Raw genomic sequence first — 19,216 nt, 5'->3', positions numbered from 1 at the left:
GGAAAGGGAGTTTAGCATAGACTAAAATTGGGATAGCATATGATCATATTATTTGATTTGCATATAGGATAGGGATACACCTATAGGCCATATGTAGCCAGATTAAAGCCTAAACTTAATGAATCTATTTTAATTTCAATTCACATAGGGATATAGTGTTTTGGTTAAAAGAGATATTTTTATAAGATGAGTCGGGAGACCCTTATAAATAATTTAGGACTCTAGGTTAGTAATTCAACCTATTGAAATAAGTTAAGGAAGAGAGGTAAGATTTAGATGAAATGTGAGAGATATTGTAATCCTAGGCTTGTTTGATTTGCTATTTGCCCAATTATCTCGTTTGCTTTAATTTTAATTAGTTAGTTTAGTTGAGCTTAATTTTTAGTTCAAGTAGGAATTTAGATTTTAATTATTTGAATAAAACTAAATTGTTTTAATTTTAGTACTTAGTAAATTTTAGATCAATTCCTTGTGGATCGATTCTTTGCTTGCTAATATACTGTCTATTCGTTACGTATACTTGCGTAGTGAAATTTTAACTGACAATATTCAGGATATTTAATGAAAAGACAGTATTGCACTGAGAGGCTTCTCACTAAAGGGCTTTATCAAATTCTTTAATTGACTCTTTAAAATTTGTGTGGTCATGATGTATTGCTAGATGCCGTTAATGATCTATAAATACAAATTAAATATCAAATTGATATTTGATTAGGATTTATATTTATTGCCAACATGTTAGAAGCCTAATAGGTCACACACATTAAGTGACATGATTGAGATTAAATAAGGATAATCAATTAAGTTCGACTTGATTGGAATAAACCAAAATAAAGAGAGAAATTAATTAAGTTCACAAGCACTTAATTGAATTAAAATACAATTATTATATCTAGGGGTACAACTTGGTTTGGTTATGTAGATATATTATGTTAGCCAACTAAAACTTTAAGCTTCCAGCTACTTCTTAGCCGCTACATAAGATAAGAAAAAGAAAAAAATAGTTCTTTTTCTAATAGGAATAAGATTCAGTAAGAACTTTTGGTCTTTTTGTTTTAGAAACAAAATTTACTAGTACAAGTAAAATCCTACCTTTGAGAAGGTCTTATTCGGTCACTGTGTGGATTATTGTTAGAGGTCAAATACTTTGGTGGTTGAAGATTTGACAAATCCTAAAAGAAAAGAAGTAACGGTTTCGGTTGCAAGATTCTAAACTGTCTTATTCTTCTTTCAGGTTTCTTGCTTCACCACAAGCCTTTTGGAATTAATTGACTCTTGATTATGATATCTAATGTAAGGTATGTAACTCTTAAACTTATGAGTATTTATAATTAATTTGAAACTTACATGAAAAGCACAAACATTGATCTTGTAGGATTCAGCTGTTTCTCTGATTAAATGCTAGTTTATATTTTCATTGCATTATATTTTTAATTTCTTGATTGATTTCATGTTTGAGCATGAGATCGAATCTCAACGAAAATCTCATTATCGTGGTTGACATTGCACACAGAATAAGCATCACATGGTATGATACACATTAAAATTTATTAAATATGAATCAAAGTCTTTTATTGAAAACATTTATCGGATCCTTCCATCTTTTTGGTAAAATCTAAGAATGAATCCTCACCCAGAGAATTTCTCAAGTAACTTCTCGGGAGGGTCTCATCATCGGAGACACCATTCGTTTCAAAACATATAATATATCATGATCCCAATTTTGGTTTATTTAACACAAATGACGACCTTTTGTTGAAAGTGTAGTTTGGATCCTCCCATCTTTCTAGGAAAATCTAAGATCGCTCTCTCACCTAAAGAGTTTCTTGAGAGACTTATCCTTGCAAGTCTCTCTTGAGAGCCTTGTCATTAGAGTCATCATTTGTTGCACAACAATATTTACCAAAAAATGCATGACATGAATATTTATGCATTAATAATAATGATATGAAATGGTTAAAAAGTTTATCATTTTACTTTTTTATATTATCTTTATGCTTATATTTTTATACTATTATTATCATCAACTAACCGTAAAATCATTTCATTTCACTTTATGCATATTTCTATACATATATATTTCTTAATCTTTACCAAACTATATTTTTATATATTTTTTATTCTCTTATGCATATATTTTCTATTTTTTTATTGTAAGAAATATGCAATTTTATTGCTCATTGCCAAGACAAATGGCCTTGGACTTCTCTTACATGTAAATATAAAAAAAAAAATACAATAAAATGAAACAGAATAACCCCTAAACAATTTCAACCCGCATACCTATCAAAAATTGAAAATACGGAACGGTTTCTTCAATCCACATAGGGTGGGCTGCTTTGAGCAGCTACTGACTTGGTTAATGTCGTGGCTGGACACTGTGCACGCACACGGACAGGTGAGCTTGCTGTCCGAAATTGTTACAGCTGGTTCGGATTTTTTTGGACATCAAGACACTTTTGTTATGGGTTCTTGCGTGATGTCGGCTGATCCAAAATTACTGTCCGAATCTCCCTTATTTTGGGCTGTTACATATGGGGTTATTTAGTGTTTTCTAATTTTTGTACTCATAAACTCCAAAATCAATTGATTTTGGTAGTTAGCAAAATTGTATATATTTTTTTCAAAAATATAATTTCAACCTGGATTTGGGGATGTCCAGGTAGCTAAGGGAGACTAACTAATGATCTCAAAAGAATATGGACAAAATCATTAATCTTTGCCCAACTCCTATTGTTAGCATCTCACTTAGGCTTTCCGAATGAGAAAATGGTTTTTCAATAAAGCGCTATCCCATTCGTGTCTGAATAATCCCGTCCAAATGCAAGTCTTGCAAGCCTTGGAACTTCATGTTTGAATTTGGACATTATGATTCCAAACCAATCTAGGTGCAAGTTGTGCAAGTCTAAAGATGTCAACGGGTTGGGTACCCATTAATTTTGAAGTACTCAAACTCAATTAATAAATAAAGTATCCAAACTTTATAATTTTATGAGTATTTTTAAAATTTGCTACTTTAATCTGAATTTTAATGCATATCCACTACTTGATAATTATCGAAATTTATTTAAAAATTTGATTATGTAAAAAAAAGTATTAAAATGCTCTTCATGGATATCTAATTACCCAAACCTAAATTCATACCCATAGCCATATATAATAATATTTCTCATCCATATTCTATATAATTCACTAATAATTAAATTTATAAAAATACACAAATAATAAAACTTAAATTTCAATAATCAAAAATAAATATCTCAAATATCAACTTAAATAACTAAAAGTAAATATCTAAACAACAACTTAAACAACATTACAAGTTTAATTAACTGTATAAGTTTGTCCTTAATTACATAAAATTAAAAAAATAGTTAGGTTCCAAAACTATTTTAATCTCATAACTTCTCTTTATACATGCATACATACATATATATATATATATATATGTACTATAAGTTTATATAAACAAATATATATATATTATAATTAATAATTTTATAAGTTATAATTTTTATAACGTTAACACAAAATAAAAAGTAAATATGTTTATATTTAAAGTTTATATCCTAAAAGCATATATATATAAAATTGTAAATATTATATTCCTTATAAATTAACACAATATATAGAGTATATACATTAAAATTTATTATAAGTTAATTAACAGTTATATTTTCAATATTAATTTAATTAACAATAAGGATTTGTCTTTAATTACATGAACTTTAAAAAATATATATAATCGGATTCCAGTATCTAGTATTTAAGGGGTGGTACCCGAATCCAATATGGGTAGTGAAATTATTACTTGAACTCGATTAGAAGGTACCTTATCCCTATATAACCAAGTCGAGTACCCACGAGTACCTTGTTACCATCCCTATGCAAGCCGTGAAATGACTAAATTTGGACACCACATTAATGTTGCCATAATTTCATCACTATATGTACTATACACGTAGAATCATCGCAATCCCACACCACTTATCTTTTCAAAGAAACAGTTCTAGAGTCCTTCTTCAGTCTAACCTCTCAAAGATGTGGGTAAATCCAAACAAGTGACACTTTCAAATTAAAATTTGAAAGAGTCCCATATCAACCAATTTATCCAGTTAAATTCAAAAGTCCAATATTTCAAAGAGTCCCACTTCACTCCCAACTCCATCCTTGGTTAACTTATTAGCTTCCACATTACCTTCTCTTAATATATGTGATATTTTCCAATTAGCAATTGATGATTGATAAATAGAAAGTTGAACCATGCATTGCCTACATCTCCATGGTGCTTCTAAAAGTTTAATGGTCCATCGAACCGCATTTATAAAATCACTTTCTATCTAGAGATTAACATAATTATGCTTCACATAATTAGCAAATAAGAAAAAAGCTTCATTGATACCTTTGTAGTTTAGCATAATTAGAGTCACACTCACCAATTGATCTAGAAATTTTCTTGACAAAGGTTCCATTACGATCTCGAAATACTCCTCTAATTCCAGCTGGAACCAAATTACCTAATAGAGTGCCATCTACATTAAATTTAACCCATCCTCTTGGTGAAGCTTTCCATTGAACACCTAGTCTAATTGAGATTTGTCTTTGTTGCAATATAGCTCTATGTTGACTATGAAACATATCATTTATCTGATCAATCAAATCCGACCAGTTTGCCTTACTCCAAGTATCTACACGTAACTTGATTAGATCGTAAACCTGTAAAGTATCCCAAAATTTTCCATTAAAGACAATCTAATTACGAAATAACCATATTGTCCAAGTAATAACATAAAAAGCTAGTATCCATACCTTATGAAATAACCATATCTACCTGTTCATCTCCAATTAATTTCTTTTTTGCCAATTCTAATTTAATAGTAATTTTTTGCCACATCAATTGTTAGATGAAGACCTCAACTCTGTAAGGAGCATAACCAAGTTATATCTTCGACCATAGTTCCTTATTTGTAGATTATTGGTTACAGACAATTTGACAGAATGATTTAGATGAGAATTTACCACTTGATGTAACCTTTCAAATGATAACATCTCTAAAATTTTCACCAAGTGTAAACTTTTTTAGAATGCTCCACATCAGTGTTTATAGCTGAAATTCCAATCCAAAAAGATTTCTTCCGAGTTCAATTTCTATAAATTGCAAATGAGTAAGTTTAATCCCATGTTTCCTAATTTCAATACCACTACAAATGCTTTTTACCTTTGCCTTACACATCATACAACTAAGAATCTCTACCATTAGATTAAAAAGAAAGGGGGACAAAGGATAACCTTGTCTAAGGCCCCTTTGCAATTTAATAGGTTTTGTGGGAGTACCATTCAGTTAGATAGAAATTAAAGTAGAAGTAACACACTTCATAATCCATTATCGCCATTTAATTCCAAACACCATTTTGTCCATGGTGAAATCAAGAAACTCCCAACAAACACTATTGTTAACTTTGAAATTGACCTTAGTTTTGAAATGTCAAAATTCAGTGATTTAAATATGCCTTGGAATTAAAAAGAAATGATTTTGGAATGGAAGAACTTTCCTTTAAGTGTTTTAAAGTTGTTTGTGAAAAGCAAAATCAATTGAATGCTTTAAAACTAAAGTTCTAGCAAGTAAGAATCAACTTCTGAAAGTGAAACATCGATTCCTTGTAAAACAGAATCAACTTCTTGGTGACAAAAAAGAATCAACTTGTTAAAAAAGGAATCATCAATTTGAAGAAACACAAAACTATTGAAATGAAAGAATTGATTTTTGAAAAAGCAAAAGTTGATTTCTGAGAAAGTAGAAGCATAACGAAGAGCCATTTGATTGAAAAAATATACTTCTCAAGTATCCATTGATCAATTCATTAACTTCTAAAGAAGGCACAAATTGATTCTTGCAAGAACAGAATGCTCCAGACTTAAAGTGGGACAAAAAAAATTGACTACACAAGAATGCAATGATCGATTCCTGGCACACAGAAAGCATTAGGCTCAAAACTGAAGAAAAAAATGACCGAGGATACAAAAAAATTGACTTCTCAAATGGCTACTAATTGATTCTTATGGCATGACTAGCATGATTCAAGCAGTCCCAAAAATTCAAAAAGTGGCCTTATCCTTGCTCCAATGAGATGAAATTGAGAAAGGTTATAAATACTTTTCAAAAGGCCTCATTCAAAGAGAGAGGGAGCACATAAGAAAGAAAAGAGAGCAGAAACTCATTCCAAAAGGAGAACAAAGCTTTCATGTTAAAAAGTTTATTCCTTTCTCACTCTAAAACAAACTCTAAAAGCAAAGCATCCTTGTTTGAGCTTAAATTCTTTGATTCAGCTTCATCTTCTTGCACTTAAACTTAGTTGATTAGCCTTTTTAGAGGCATCAAAGCTTGTAATCCTCTATACAAAGGTTAAACCTCCTTGTAAAGGTAGAAAGGTTATATTTGAGTCATGAAAAAGTAGAATTGGTTATACCTCTATTGCAAAGGTAAAGAGGTTGTGCTTTAACCTTGAAAAGATAGTGACTTGTTAAGAAGTTGTGCTTGACCCTTAAAAGGTAGTTGCTTGTAAAGGCTATACTTGAATCTAGTTGAAAAAGACAATTGATAGTGGATCCAAACTCTTTGTGATATCAAGAGAGAGGATGCAGGCATTGAAAGGTCGAACCTCTATAAAAATCATAAATGAGTTTATTTCCCTATCCCTATACTTTACTTGCTACATATCTTGCTTGCTTATGTTTATATTGATTGTTGTTCAAGTTTTGTGCTTAAAGTTTTAATCTTTAACCCTGTTTCAAAGAAAAGTGAAATTTTTATTTGATAGCCAATTCAACCCCTTTTTGGTTATTATATCTCAAGCTTCCTTTTCTAACAACTATCCATATGCATTTTCAAAGTCTACTTTCAATATTAACCAACCATTAGAGCTTTTATGATAATGATCAACTATCTCATTTGTTATTAATGATGAATCAAGAAGTAGTCTTCCAGATACAAATGCAAATTGATAGTCCCCAATCGTTTCACCCATTACTTTTCTAAGTTGATTAGCTATGACTTTTGCAATAAGTTTGTAGACATAATTAACCAAGCTAATGGGTTTAAATTCTCCAATGGAACTAAGGTTTTTGATTTTAGGGATCAAGATAATAAAGCTCTCATTTACACCTCAACCAAGTTAACCAATAGAATAAAAATCAGCAATGAATTTCATTACCTTAACCTTTATCACTACCCATTGGGATTTAAGGAAACTAAAACTAAATCCATAGTGCTTTGGAGCTTTCTTGCCATCACTATCTTTGATCATATCCCAAACTTTAGATTCTAAGAAAGGCATATTCAATTCCTTTATAGAAGATTTTTTTTTAATTTATGAATACCGCATCGCAAATATGCCAACCTCATTGTGCTCCTAACATTATACAATTTATGGAAATGCTTCACTATCTCATATTTAATTTGATTTGGTTATTCAACTATTTCACCATTCACTATAATTTTCATAATACAATTAACACTACGCCTTGTTAAGGTCATGGCATGGAAATATCTTCTATTTCCATGCCCTTTCGTCACCTACTTCATTCTAGATTGCTATTTACATTTACGCTCCTCTGATCTGTATGAATTCCACAACTCATTGGATTTTCTCATCACCATATCATGTTTAGCAAACTCTACCTTATATTTTGCCATTCAGATTTCATATCTTGAATTTCTAACTCTAACAATTTAATTTTACGTGCCATATCCCCAAAAATATCTTTACTCCATTCCCAAATAATTGGACGCAAATTCTTTAACCCCCCCTAGAATGATGGACTCTGCAAATTACCCAGCTTGGAAGTCTCCTAATTATTTTTGACCAAATTATGGAATTCCTTTAAAATGATTGATTGATATTGCTTGGTAATGCTTGCTTGATGATGATGATTATTGCATACATAATGAATGCTTGATGGTACTCAATGATGGATAATGTTTGATGATATTTGAGAATAATGCTTGATGACTAATGATGCCTTGGAACTAATAAACATACATTTCTTGAAAATATGATTGTTTTGATGCATATGTTGAACATCTATTTAAATGCTCATACTCATTCAGTTCTATGAATATTTGAGTATTAGAGGATCATATTGAATATTTATAAATATTCATTTATTCTATACTCATGATTTCTCTCTTAACAATTAGTAACTTATTGATTTCACGATTTCTCTAAGGGGAAGTATGATTATGATTTAAAGTGATTATCTCCTTTATTCCTTCTCCTTGTTGTATCATATTTTGTTCATTAACAATTAGTGTTGACCTTATGATTTCTTAAGGCAGAATCAATCATTGCCACACATATGTGCAATTGTCTCATACTTTATTTCAAATTAGTGCCATTAGCATTTGGTATCTTCAACAAGAAGTTGTGGTGAGAATCCAATAATTGGTGTTCTTCATTATTCATAATATCTTTTTAACACCAAATTGATATTGTACTTTACATGGATTATATGCTTCTCGTTTATGCTTGAATGTTGAAGTCAGCAATTGATATCAAGTTTTTAATTTCATTCAAAATATTGGCATTAAGGTTTAAGCTTGTCAATTGATATCTAGCTTTAAATTGACATCAAGTTTTAAAGTTGATTCTGCTCGCTTGAGCTTAAAATTGATGATATCTTTCTTAAATGTGGTTTAGTTTTGCAGTTAACAAAGTGATATGCTTAGTATGCTTAAGGTCCTTTTAAAAAAGGGAAGCTTTTACTAGTATTTTGCAAAATTGATATAATGAGCTCTACAATTATTCTATCCCTCATAATTATTTTTGTGTTTATTTGTTTTTATAAAGGAGGAGCTTTCCTCGCAAAAGTTTGCTTCCAAAAACTTTGCAATGTAAAGTTGTTTTCTAAAACATTTTCCCCTATGCTAAGTTGCCTGTGATTTCTTTTGATGTGTAAATTACATCACCTTATATTTTATGATGTGAATCAAATCTCAAATGATTATTATAAAATCCGTTTTTGTTATGTAATGCATGACTCTACCATCGATTCAGAATTTTTAGCATCAAGTTTTTACAAAATTTTTGCAAACCTATTTGCATAGCATGAGTGCTCCACTAGTTCAATATATTTATTCTATTTTAGAGTAAAATTATACATTTTGTTCTTTAAGAGAGTGCCTTTACAAATTTTTAATTATTGAATGTACTTACCCAAACATACATAATATTTTTTTTTAATTTTTTGCCTTATAAATAAAATTAAAAAAGTAAAAAATATTAAAAGAAGACTTAATGAATTCGTGCCACCTGCACATGAATTCTAGACTCCTCCGAGTTTTTTTTTCTTAATTTTTGGATTATTTTTAGATTAAATTAAAAATATTGAAATCAAAATCTTAAGAGTATGCAAACTTATAATATGACTTCACCTGTCCAAAATCAATATGGGTGCGATGGGCTCAATCTTCGGCCACTTCCCTTCATATCTGTTATCATGTTTGGTACCAAGGGAAGAAATGGAAGAAGGAAAAGAAAAAGTTAAAAAAGAAGAAGAAAAAAGAAAAAAAAAGGGTTATTTTTCTTTTCTTTTGTTAAATATAAAAATGACCAAAACAAAAAGAGAGTTAAAATTGTAAATAAAACGGGTAATTTAAGTTTTACAGTTATTTCGTTTCCTGCCATCAAGCACAATGTAACGGTGGGTGCGACCAGAAGTGATAGTCGCAGCAAAACGCAGCGGATAAGATTACCAGAAACGATAGTTATTTGGCTGTGACATTGGCGAAGAACATGTTGTGGATTTCGTTGGGAGTGAAATTCACACCAATAGCATCGCCACTGACGCGGGAGGGCAATCGCCGTGGCTTATTCCTTCCACTTTCACCGTCTGCAGCACGCTCTTCATCCACCTGTCGTCCTTGCCGTTGTAGAAGAAGTGAAGAAGAAACGTTTCAAGTGCTGACAGCTGTTAAGACTAGATACAATGACATTCTAGTGGTCGACACTCCTAAATCCAGGATGCTACTACTCGATTCAACTCGTACGCGTTCTTTCTATTCTTGTTCGTATTTTTTTTTTGCACATTTATTACTCGATGAGAAAGTGGATTGATTCATTCCCAATGCAGATAATGTCCATAGCGTTCTACAAAAGGGTAATGAGAAATGGACTGGTTCATATTGGGTATGTGAATCCCCTTCTTTTTTTCTTCATCTTTTATCACTTTCTAATTCCAACACATACTTGATTTGCTGTGCTTGGAATCCAACAAACCATTGATTTTTGGTGAACTGTAATTGCCTAAGCTGCTGAAAATGATTATCGGGTTAGTATAAGATGCATAAGATGCTCGTATATCTCTTTTCAGTTCGTGTGGGTAATGAGAATTTTTTTTTCTTTTTTCATTACCATATTAGGACGAATTCGCAAGTTTGCCAGCTATAGTTCCTGAAGGTCCCATTGCAATCTACGGATTGGTAATGCATTTCATCTTATCTGACCTGGATTTTCTCTTGTTACATTTAACTATATAGGAACAGCTTAAATTAGTGATTTTATTGCTGAAGTTGTGCAATTATGTTATATTCTAGGGTGGTGGAACCGCTGCACATCTGATGCTGGACTCATGGCCTTCATTGCAGCTTGAAGGTTGGGAGATTGATGAAATAGTAAGGATAAACTTCCGTCGATAAGTCCATGCTTTACTTTATCCAGTTTATACTCAATATAACTGTTTTGGCAGTACAATATTTTCAATCATGACCCTTTTCCTAGTTGAAATATAATTAGCATTCTTTATCTTACCAGTTTCTTTTTAATCCTGGTCAGTAAGTCACTTCATTGACCATTAACATATTTCCGTTTTCCCTAATGACACATAGGAATGATTGCAGTTTAGAGTCTATTGCTTACTTAGAACTTCTGAAACTCTAAATGAAAGAAACGTAATATTTAATGTTGTGCATAAGATTTTAGAGAAATATTATTTCGAGATGCATGATGAACAATCTTTCTATGAATTATAAGCCTTGGTCCCATTGACTCAATTTATTTATATTCTATTGCCTTCCTTGAGTTATTGGAGCACTCTAATGGTATATTTGGATTGGTAAAAGAAAAGATTTGGAGAGAATTACATAACAGAAGTGAAAAAGAATAAAAGTCTTTTAAAGTAAAGTTCAGTTTCTTTTGTTTGTTTGAATTGAAGGGAAGTGATAAGAACAGAATTGAAACCTTATTGTTACTCTTTTTAAGATGAAAAAGTTGCCCAAATTTTAACTTAATAAAGGAGGAATCTAGGGTGTATTTTTTGGAAAATTAAGGAATGTCTTCTCTATATCCCAAGGCCAAAAAATGATGTTAGCTTGTTCCCTGCAATGTTTGTTCTTGAATTCATTAAGGAAGTTCTCTAGATGTGCTACAACCACAAAAGGTTATTGGCTTAATGGTTGAATGACATTGCATTTTGGTGAGTGGCCCCAGTTTATATTGTGAATTTCCAACTTCAAACTTGCGTTTGCCATCTTTACCCTTTCTGTTTTAATCCCATCCCGTCCTTACACACACACACACACACACACACACATACATGTACATACATACATACATACATACATACATACAAACATGGACACATAAGCACTCACGCACGCACACACACTCACACACACATACACAAAGTTCGTTCTAGATATGAAAGGTTTTGAAGTTTTAGGTTCTAATGATCATTTGCCAATACCTTGTGTGTAGCAAATAGACATGACACATGTGCATGGCTAAAAGGATCAGTTTTCATCTTCTTTCATATTATTCTCTAGTTGGCCCTGAAATTTCTACCCAAGATTATAGGATTTTAGGTGTTCTAGGATGTAGAGGACAAGATAAGCAAGCAGAAAGGAAAAGGTTTTATGACAAGTGACTGTTATTTCTAGATAGGGATGCCCTAGCTCCAACCACAATAAATCATGCACCTCTTTTTAAGTGTGTTGATATATTTCTTGAACAAAACGCAAAAAGAAAAGAAAACTATCCTTTAGGGTTCTTTTTACACTTTCGGTTATATTTGAATTGTTTTTGAATGCATCAAACTCAAGTTTTACATGTTTCATTTAATTTCATAGATAAGTCATTAAACTACTAAATAACTACAATTATATATATATATATATATATATATATATATATATATTAGAATGTTGACTCTCTATGAAACCTGGAAACAACAGGAATAGAAGCAGCTCTGTTTCTTATCTTTCTTTTGACTCCCTTGAATAGGGATCTATTTATGTAATAAATATGCATCATAATTCGATCTCCTTCATTCCATAACACTTAAGGTAATTAATTAAGTGGGATTTGGTTTGGCAAGCACTAGGAGGCATCTAGTGTTTTGCATCTATATTTATTAATAATCTCTTCAGAGGTGTAAATATCTAAACCAAAATCATGTCTTGAACAATGAGTATCCCAATTTCAAATCATTTCTGATGGATTCTTATTATATCTTTTTTGGATAATAGTTAATTGATAAAGCTAGAGAATATTTTGAGCTATCCAATCTTGAGAGGTGTAATGAAGTTGGTGGTAGGCTTCAAGTTCATATTGATGATGCTTTTTCGTCTATACAAAATCTTCCTAAAGGCTATGCCGGTGAGATTTCTGTCTCAATTTTATGCATAAATATGCAAATTTGACTTTCTAAGATCATGACACACACACACACGCACACACACTGAGTTTCTCCTGGATAGATGGTTGCATAAACACACAACTTTCATTGCCTTCTATGTCTCCTGGACGTATGCTGGTGGAGGCTTTGTTGCTCATGTACTTTACTTTGTTGATCTCGAAAAGGCTATTAAAATCTGGCTTCATCTTTTTATGCCAGTTAGTAGCTACATTTTCAGCGCATCGTTATTCTTTTTTATAACTCATGAAAGATTAATTCAGGCATCATAATCGACTTGTTCTCTGATGGAAAGGTTTTGTCACAGTTGCAAGAGGTATGTACTATGTACCCAATTTTGCAAAACAGTTAGGGTAATTAAATTTGGATTTTATTTATAGAGTTAGTTGAGGGAAAATAGGTTGGGTTTGTATAGAGTTTGATGGGCTTGAAGCAGAATGCAAAAAAATAAGGGATAAATGGCTGTTCTGGTACTGTGAGTAGCACCTGTGAACAATAACTTTGGATTTGCATTTTGGCTTTGATTGATCTGGGTGTAATTTGGAGTTTTAGAAAGAGGAGTGAAGGGTTTAGGAGATGATTTCATATTGAATTCCTAGTGAAAAGTATGACAATTGAATAAACAATCAAAGGTGAAGAAATCACAAAGCTTATGCCTAGGGTCCTTTATTCACCACGTGAGGTTCACTGCTTCATACAACATCAGAGCAATTCTGTTTTTCTATGGAATGAATAATCAAATATGCACAGACTTTAGCATTCTTAGTCCAACAAGGGCTATATCAAAGGACTTATCTGGTAGGAAGCGAATGAAACTGACTTAAAGGAACTTTAACCTATAGATTAAAAAGTTGTTAGCTTAAGGAAAACTTAAAATAAGACTCCTAGACTCAAAATTTCTAATTTTCAGCAAATGAGGAAATTACCATAATATCTGTCACTTAAAATATAAGAAAAACATAAAAATAAAATACATCCTACAACCATCAATCTAATGAACATACAAAAAGGAATTCATACTATTTTTTCTAGCATATATATTGCCGTAAATTAGTCCCAACATAAAAAAAAAAAATCATAATTGATATATTATGGGAAGTCAAACTTCACAATTTTATACATCTGTATCATCCAAGTCTACCCCTCTCTGTCACTTGAGTATGTTATGCCCAAGGTTGTCATAGCATTTCACAGTTAGTAGACACAGAATCGTTCCATATAATGTTTTATTCTCTTCATCTGCTATTGCACACTTTTCTGCAATTATTTAAGCCAACATTATCTGTGTTTGTACCTTAATAAGTTGTTATGATCCTAGTGTCCCAAGTTTTGGCATCGACAAAGCCCTATTCTCCTTCCTTTCTTAGAAGACGCTATCTTTTGAAGAAAGATAGAAACACCTCACTACAAGAAATATCAAGAAGTAGAGTTCTGAATACTTTGGAGATAAAAGTGTTTAAAAAGATTTGTATATATTTTACAACTTATGGCATTCAAGTTTGTTAAGTCTAATTCTCCTGTTAAAAGGAGCTGCAATTTCTGAATTCACTTTCCTACTTTAATTTGCTTTCAAAACGTTGTGTGCATAAAACCTAAATGCACTTTCTAACTTGTACCTAGTGCTAACTTGTTTGTAGTTATCATTTACATGTTTCATGACTGTCTTTGACAGTTGCCATATGGTGTACAATTGCTTTTGACAGGTTGAAACATGGTTGAACTTAAGTGATAGATTGATGCCTGATGGTCGCCTTATGGTGAATTGTGGCGGTGTAAGCGAATCATCTATGGATGGAAAAATACACCATCAATCAGTTGATGACACTTGGATACAGAATTCTACCATCAAGGCATTAGCTGTAGCATTTCCTGGACAAGTATGGTGTTTCTCTTTTACTCTTTTAATTTTTTTAGTGTAAAAATTATATTTATGTGATAATTGATATTGTGTTTTGAGTGAAAATGGGCAGATGATGTTATTGTCAGGAAACAGTTTAGCAAAATAGTTGAATAGTTTAATGCTAATGAAAGTTGGACCTAGCTGTGATATGTAGCTTATGTTTGTTGTTATTTCCACTTCATTATTGAATACCCCTGATAAGTAAGCCCTTAAATATTTGGGTTAATACATGGAACCTAAGATTGAAATGGAGACCAAGCATGAAGATACAAATGGAATCACGAAATAAAAAAGTCAACTAAAGACAGAAATAAAACAAAACCACATTGAAGTCAAAGGTCCGATCATGTATATGTTGCTCATATTAGTAAAGTTTTCGCAATATAGGTTATTACTCAGCCTTAAACACACCCACTTTTGTCCTGTATAAGTGGATTAGCACATGGATCCTGAAACTGAAATGAAAGCCTAAATTGAAACAAGAAGCTGAACTGAAGAGAAATTAACTTGATGGAAACCAAAGTACGACATAGGTTTTAGTTTTCTTGACATTGGAGACTATGATGCCTTGCTATGAAACTTTTAATATCTTGGAGTTTTAAATAGGACATAGACCTAACTATGTAAATATAAAGTGAAGTTGTTAATCTTGATATGTTTTTCTTTAGTTAATGGTTAGTGCTGTATTTTCATTTTATTAAATGGTCATGTGACTAGCGTGTGATCTTTTAACGAGTTTGAATGCCTAGGATTATATATTTTTTACTCTTTTGGTGTACTTTTTATTGTTTCTACTCCCACTTTGGTTCACTTGAGTGACTTTTTTCATCTATGCTAGAAAGCCATTAACCCCAATATCAAGCTGGTAGATAACAAAGCTAACCATGTCATAGTCCATCATAACTCCGTCATAACTAACTACTTGAAATTGAAATAATATGAAGTACTACACCCTATATCCTAACATAAATGAAAATGTAAAATATCATATATAACCCTCATGCCCTGATACTTTGAAAATAAGCGAAACACAAATTATGTAAATCTAGAGGATCCTAAAATAATTACAACTAAAACTATAAAATATAGCAGTGTAATAAAAGCAGCTTTTTCTAACTTGCACTATTCTCCTCTTGTTGGTGAACTGAAATTTGTGTTTTCAAATGTTGGAACCAAACCATGTGTGAAAGTTGTTCCAGCAGAACCATTAAATAGCACTTTTTAACAACGAATATCTTTTGTGAAACAAACATTGTCAATCCTGGACAAACTTGACATAATGAAGTCAAATGGAAAATTTTTCACCCGATATCTCATTTGCTATGGGAGACTTGGACTTGATTTCTAGATATGGTAGGGTAAAGTCAATTGAAGAATTTTCACTAGGTAGCACTTCACTAAAGTCTGTAGGTGCTTGGGCAATCAAAAACTCAGTCCTTAATTTCAAGTACAACCTGAGAATTAACCTTTTCAATTTAAAAAACTTAGTTGTGCCTCCAAATCTTTTTATATCGTCTTTCTTGCTTCTTAACTTTTGATTCTTCAATGGCATTTTCCTCTTCATCCTCCTCGCCTTTAACAACTACGGCAGATGTTACTTTACTTCTTTAAACTTCTTGAATCTCCTCAACAATAACCATAAACTTCTCACGATGATCTGATCTTAGCTTCAAATAAACTTTCACTCTACCAAATTTAAAGGAACTAGATTTAGACCATGGAGCCAAATTTTCTTGCAAGTCTTCCTCATAACATGCTGGCATTTTCCTGGCAGTGTCTCATTGTAGCGTATAGTTTTTCACAAAGATGCTAATAGAATGTTGATCGTATATAGCACACGATAAAGCAACCCATCCAAATGCAAATAAGCATCATAAATTTCATCTTCAAGGGTTTGTTCAGCACAATGTTGAGATTGAAAATCATCTTTCTTTTTTCTAGCTCAGCAAAATTTTCCTGCTTAGCAAAGAGAGGAATTCTATTTTCATTTTATTTTCAATTGTGGAGGAGGTAGATCTATTAGGAAGCGTAGAGCATCCATCAAAGCTAAAGGCCAAATCTGGCTTTCTACAGGGTGAGGGAGGAGAAAGAAAGAGGCATCAAGGGAAAGGGAAGCTGTTGTTAGCCACTGGATCTAATGATAGCTAGCTAGATCAATGGCTTCTTGGTGTTGATTAGCTAGCCAAAAAACCAGACTGCTGTTGGTTAGTGGGCGACACATGAGTTAAAGGGGAAATGGAAAAAGGCATAAAGGAAAAAATAAAAGGGAAGAAAGGAATGGAGAGAAAAGGCGATGATAAAAGAGAATCATAGAATTACAAATAATAAATGAAAGTAACATATAGAAGTTGCATGTTGCACGTGACTAAGAAAGCCATGTCTCAATTTTTTGCTATTAATTCTACTCAAACATGATATCATATCATGTCATCATAAGATTTTATTTTTTAAATGCCACACCATCCACATGTCAACAGGTATGTACACCTCTTATGTCTTTATGGAAAAACAAACGTTGAAAAATTTTACTAACATAACTTGCCATTAACTCTGTCTACAAACTCGAACATGTAAGCTTTTAGCTTGATGGAATAGTCTATGCTCCTTAATCAAACTGAAATATGAAAGGATGAGGAGGAAATTGCTCAAAATTTGAATAGAGGGACTAATTTTAACATTTCAACCTAGGACAGCGACAGTACTTCAACCAAAGAAATAAGCTAGGAAAATTGAGTTCTTAGGTTTACTAGTAAACCAAAATACTAGGGGTTTCAAACATTTCAATAATCGTGTAATATCATTTATTTAGTTGACTTGGTTGTGTTATAACATCATAAGCTTTTCAATGCATCATGATTGTCTTTCCACTTCACTGTAATTTGTAAAAGTAGTGTACCCATCAAAGTTCCAAAAAGCCTTCGTCTTATACTTAAGAGAAAGTGTCTAGTGTGGACTTTATTACCTAGATTCCTTTTTTTCCTTTATGGTTCCAAATGGCAGTTTCAGACTACTGCTGTAAATGGCAGTCAAATAGCATGAAATAAACTTAAACAGTTGAATATCTTGTTTGCTAAAAGAAAATTGTTGCACAATTCACTAGGCTATATGTCAGATGAGGAATCCCTAACCACTGAAAATGCATGCATTTTCTAGTTAATTTATTTCTGCATTTTTAAACTATTTAGCCAATTGACAAGTTATAATTTTTTTGGTGGTAAAATCTATTTGACACTAACTCTTCGATGGAAGAAATCTGATGGTTTGAAATCTTTTGATACAGGTACATTGGAAGAGAACGCCGGAAAGTCAAGGACAAAATTATCTTGCACTAACTGGACCTTTGCCAGATTTAACCTCATGGTCGGCTACAGTCCCAGGTTGTCTAAGCGAAGCTGTGAAACAATGGAGGACTTGTAAGACTTTTCCATGATAAATGCCATTAACCCTTTGCCTTGTTCATTTGTATGCTTCAAACCATGATAGGCCTTTCCTAATGAGAAAACTCTGCACTGGTTACAAATCCGCTATGGATGTTGGTATCATAGTTCTGGTTTGTTTTCCTCTCGTCCGCTTGTTTGTTATCGTTTTAGAGTTGAGAAATATCAAAATTAAAGTTGAAGATGAGGATCAGGCTCTTTTACTCGTTTTCTCGTATGAGCATTTGGTATTATACACACGTTATATGCTAGCCCTTGACACATTTGCCTCAAAGTCATACATCAGTAGGATATGGCGCCTGGTGTGGACAGGTAAAGGAGTCGTCACTCAGATTTATTAAGGAGCGTTAGAACTCATACTTGTAACTGGATCGCTCGCAAAAGATCTAACTTCAATTACAGATGGTCCGAAGGCTGGGTATAGAAATGGTAGGTGTTAGGCACCCATTCGTCCCGGCAGAGTTTGGCCTCTACTATTGTGCAGCAAACGATACAGAAATTGAAAAAAACAAAGAAAAAAATTAAATATATTTTTTGTAAACAATTTTATATAATAGGTATGGTTGTGTGGATACAACCAGAGATCATGTATAGCAATTGCAACATAACAATAAAAAATGGCATGGCCTAGGTCATGAATTTCTTAATAAAAATAATAAATGTAAAATCCCACAATTATAAAAGCCCTTTAAAAGAGTCTATGATGTCCACAAGGAAAATAAAATAAATGTAGTATATGACGCATATAAAAAAATTCAAAATGAACAATAAATCTATAAAATAAAAACCAGAACTAGAATAAAGCCTAAGTTGCAAATATAACAAAAATAAAGCAAACAAAATTGAAATGAAATATAGAAAACAAGATTTTTTCAAGCTTTTTGAAAAGACTGTTGAAATATAACTTAATCAAAACATAAAAAAGTTTCAAGAAATTTGAAATCATGAGAAAATCCAAATCAGAAGAAAGCTTCATATAAAATTAAAGAAGCTTTAAAACATGTTTTTGAGAACCACTTTTATTTAAATAACAATAAAGGCAAAAGACATAAATTCGACATATTAGAGGTCTTTTCGCTTGTATATTTTCTTAAACACTCAAATCCTTGAGAGAAAGAGAAGTACTTTAGCTTTTAAAATGTATTATTTAGAGGTTCTATCTACCTCTCGCTTAACCTTCTAAAGATTGTTT

General features: G+C 32.0%; 1 protein-coding gene across 2 annotated transcripts; it reads left to right on the top strand.

Moving 5' to 3' along the window:
- The first annotated feature begins 9,692 nt into the window (after positions 1-9,692).
- Positions 9,693-18,229, top strand: LOC110426565 (uncharacterized). Of its 2 annotated transcripts, XM_021441811.2 has the most exons (8): positions 9,693-10,041; positions 10,129-10,184; positions 10,418-10,477; positions 10,592-10,669; positions 12,521-12,650; positions 12,951-13,003; positions 14,391-14,564; positions 17,868-18,229. In XM_021441811.2, exons 1-8 carry the CDS (start codon positions 9,792-9,794, stop codon positions 18,015-18,017), a joined length of 951 nt encoding a protein of 316 aa, XP_021297486.1. In that variant the 5' UTR covers positions 9,693-9,791; the 3' UTR covers positions 18,018-18,229. The 2 variants fall into 2 exon arrangements, with proteins under 2 accessions (XP_021297486.1, XP_021297487.1); XM_021441812.2 differs by lacking the exons at positions 12,521-12,650; positions 12,951-13,003 and having other exon boundaries at positions 9,698-10,041.
- The last annotated feature ends 987 nt before the right edge of the window (positions 18,230-19,216 follow it).

The sequence above is a fragment of the Theobroma umbraticum genome, unplaced genomic scaffold, assembly GCF_002168275.2.
Source record: "Theobroma umbraticum cultivar Fairchild unplaced genomic scaffold, ASM216827v3 scaffold_89.0, whole genome shotgun sequence".
NCBI classification, from domain to species: domain Eukaryota; kingdom Viridiplantae; phylum Streptophyta; class Magnoliopsida; order Malvales; family Malvaceae; genus Theobroma; species Theobroma umbraticum.
Note: the sequence above shows the minus strand (reverse complement) of the source record. Positions and strands in the feature narration are given on the sequence as shown.

Coding starts and splice junctions, on each gene's coding strand:
- LOC110426565 (XM_021441811.2), top strand. CDS start 9,792: ATGTTGTGGATTTCGTTGGGAGTGAAATTCACACCAATAGCATCGCCA. Junction 10,478..10,591: donor CCATTGCAATCTACGGATTG/GTAATGCATTTC, acceptor GTTATATTCTAG/GGTGGTGGAACCGCTGCACA. Junction 14,565..17,867: donor CTGTAGCATTTCCTGGACAA/GTATGGTGTTTC, acceptor CTTTTGATACAG/GTACATTGGAAGAGAACGCC.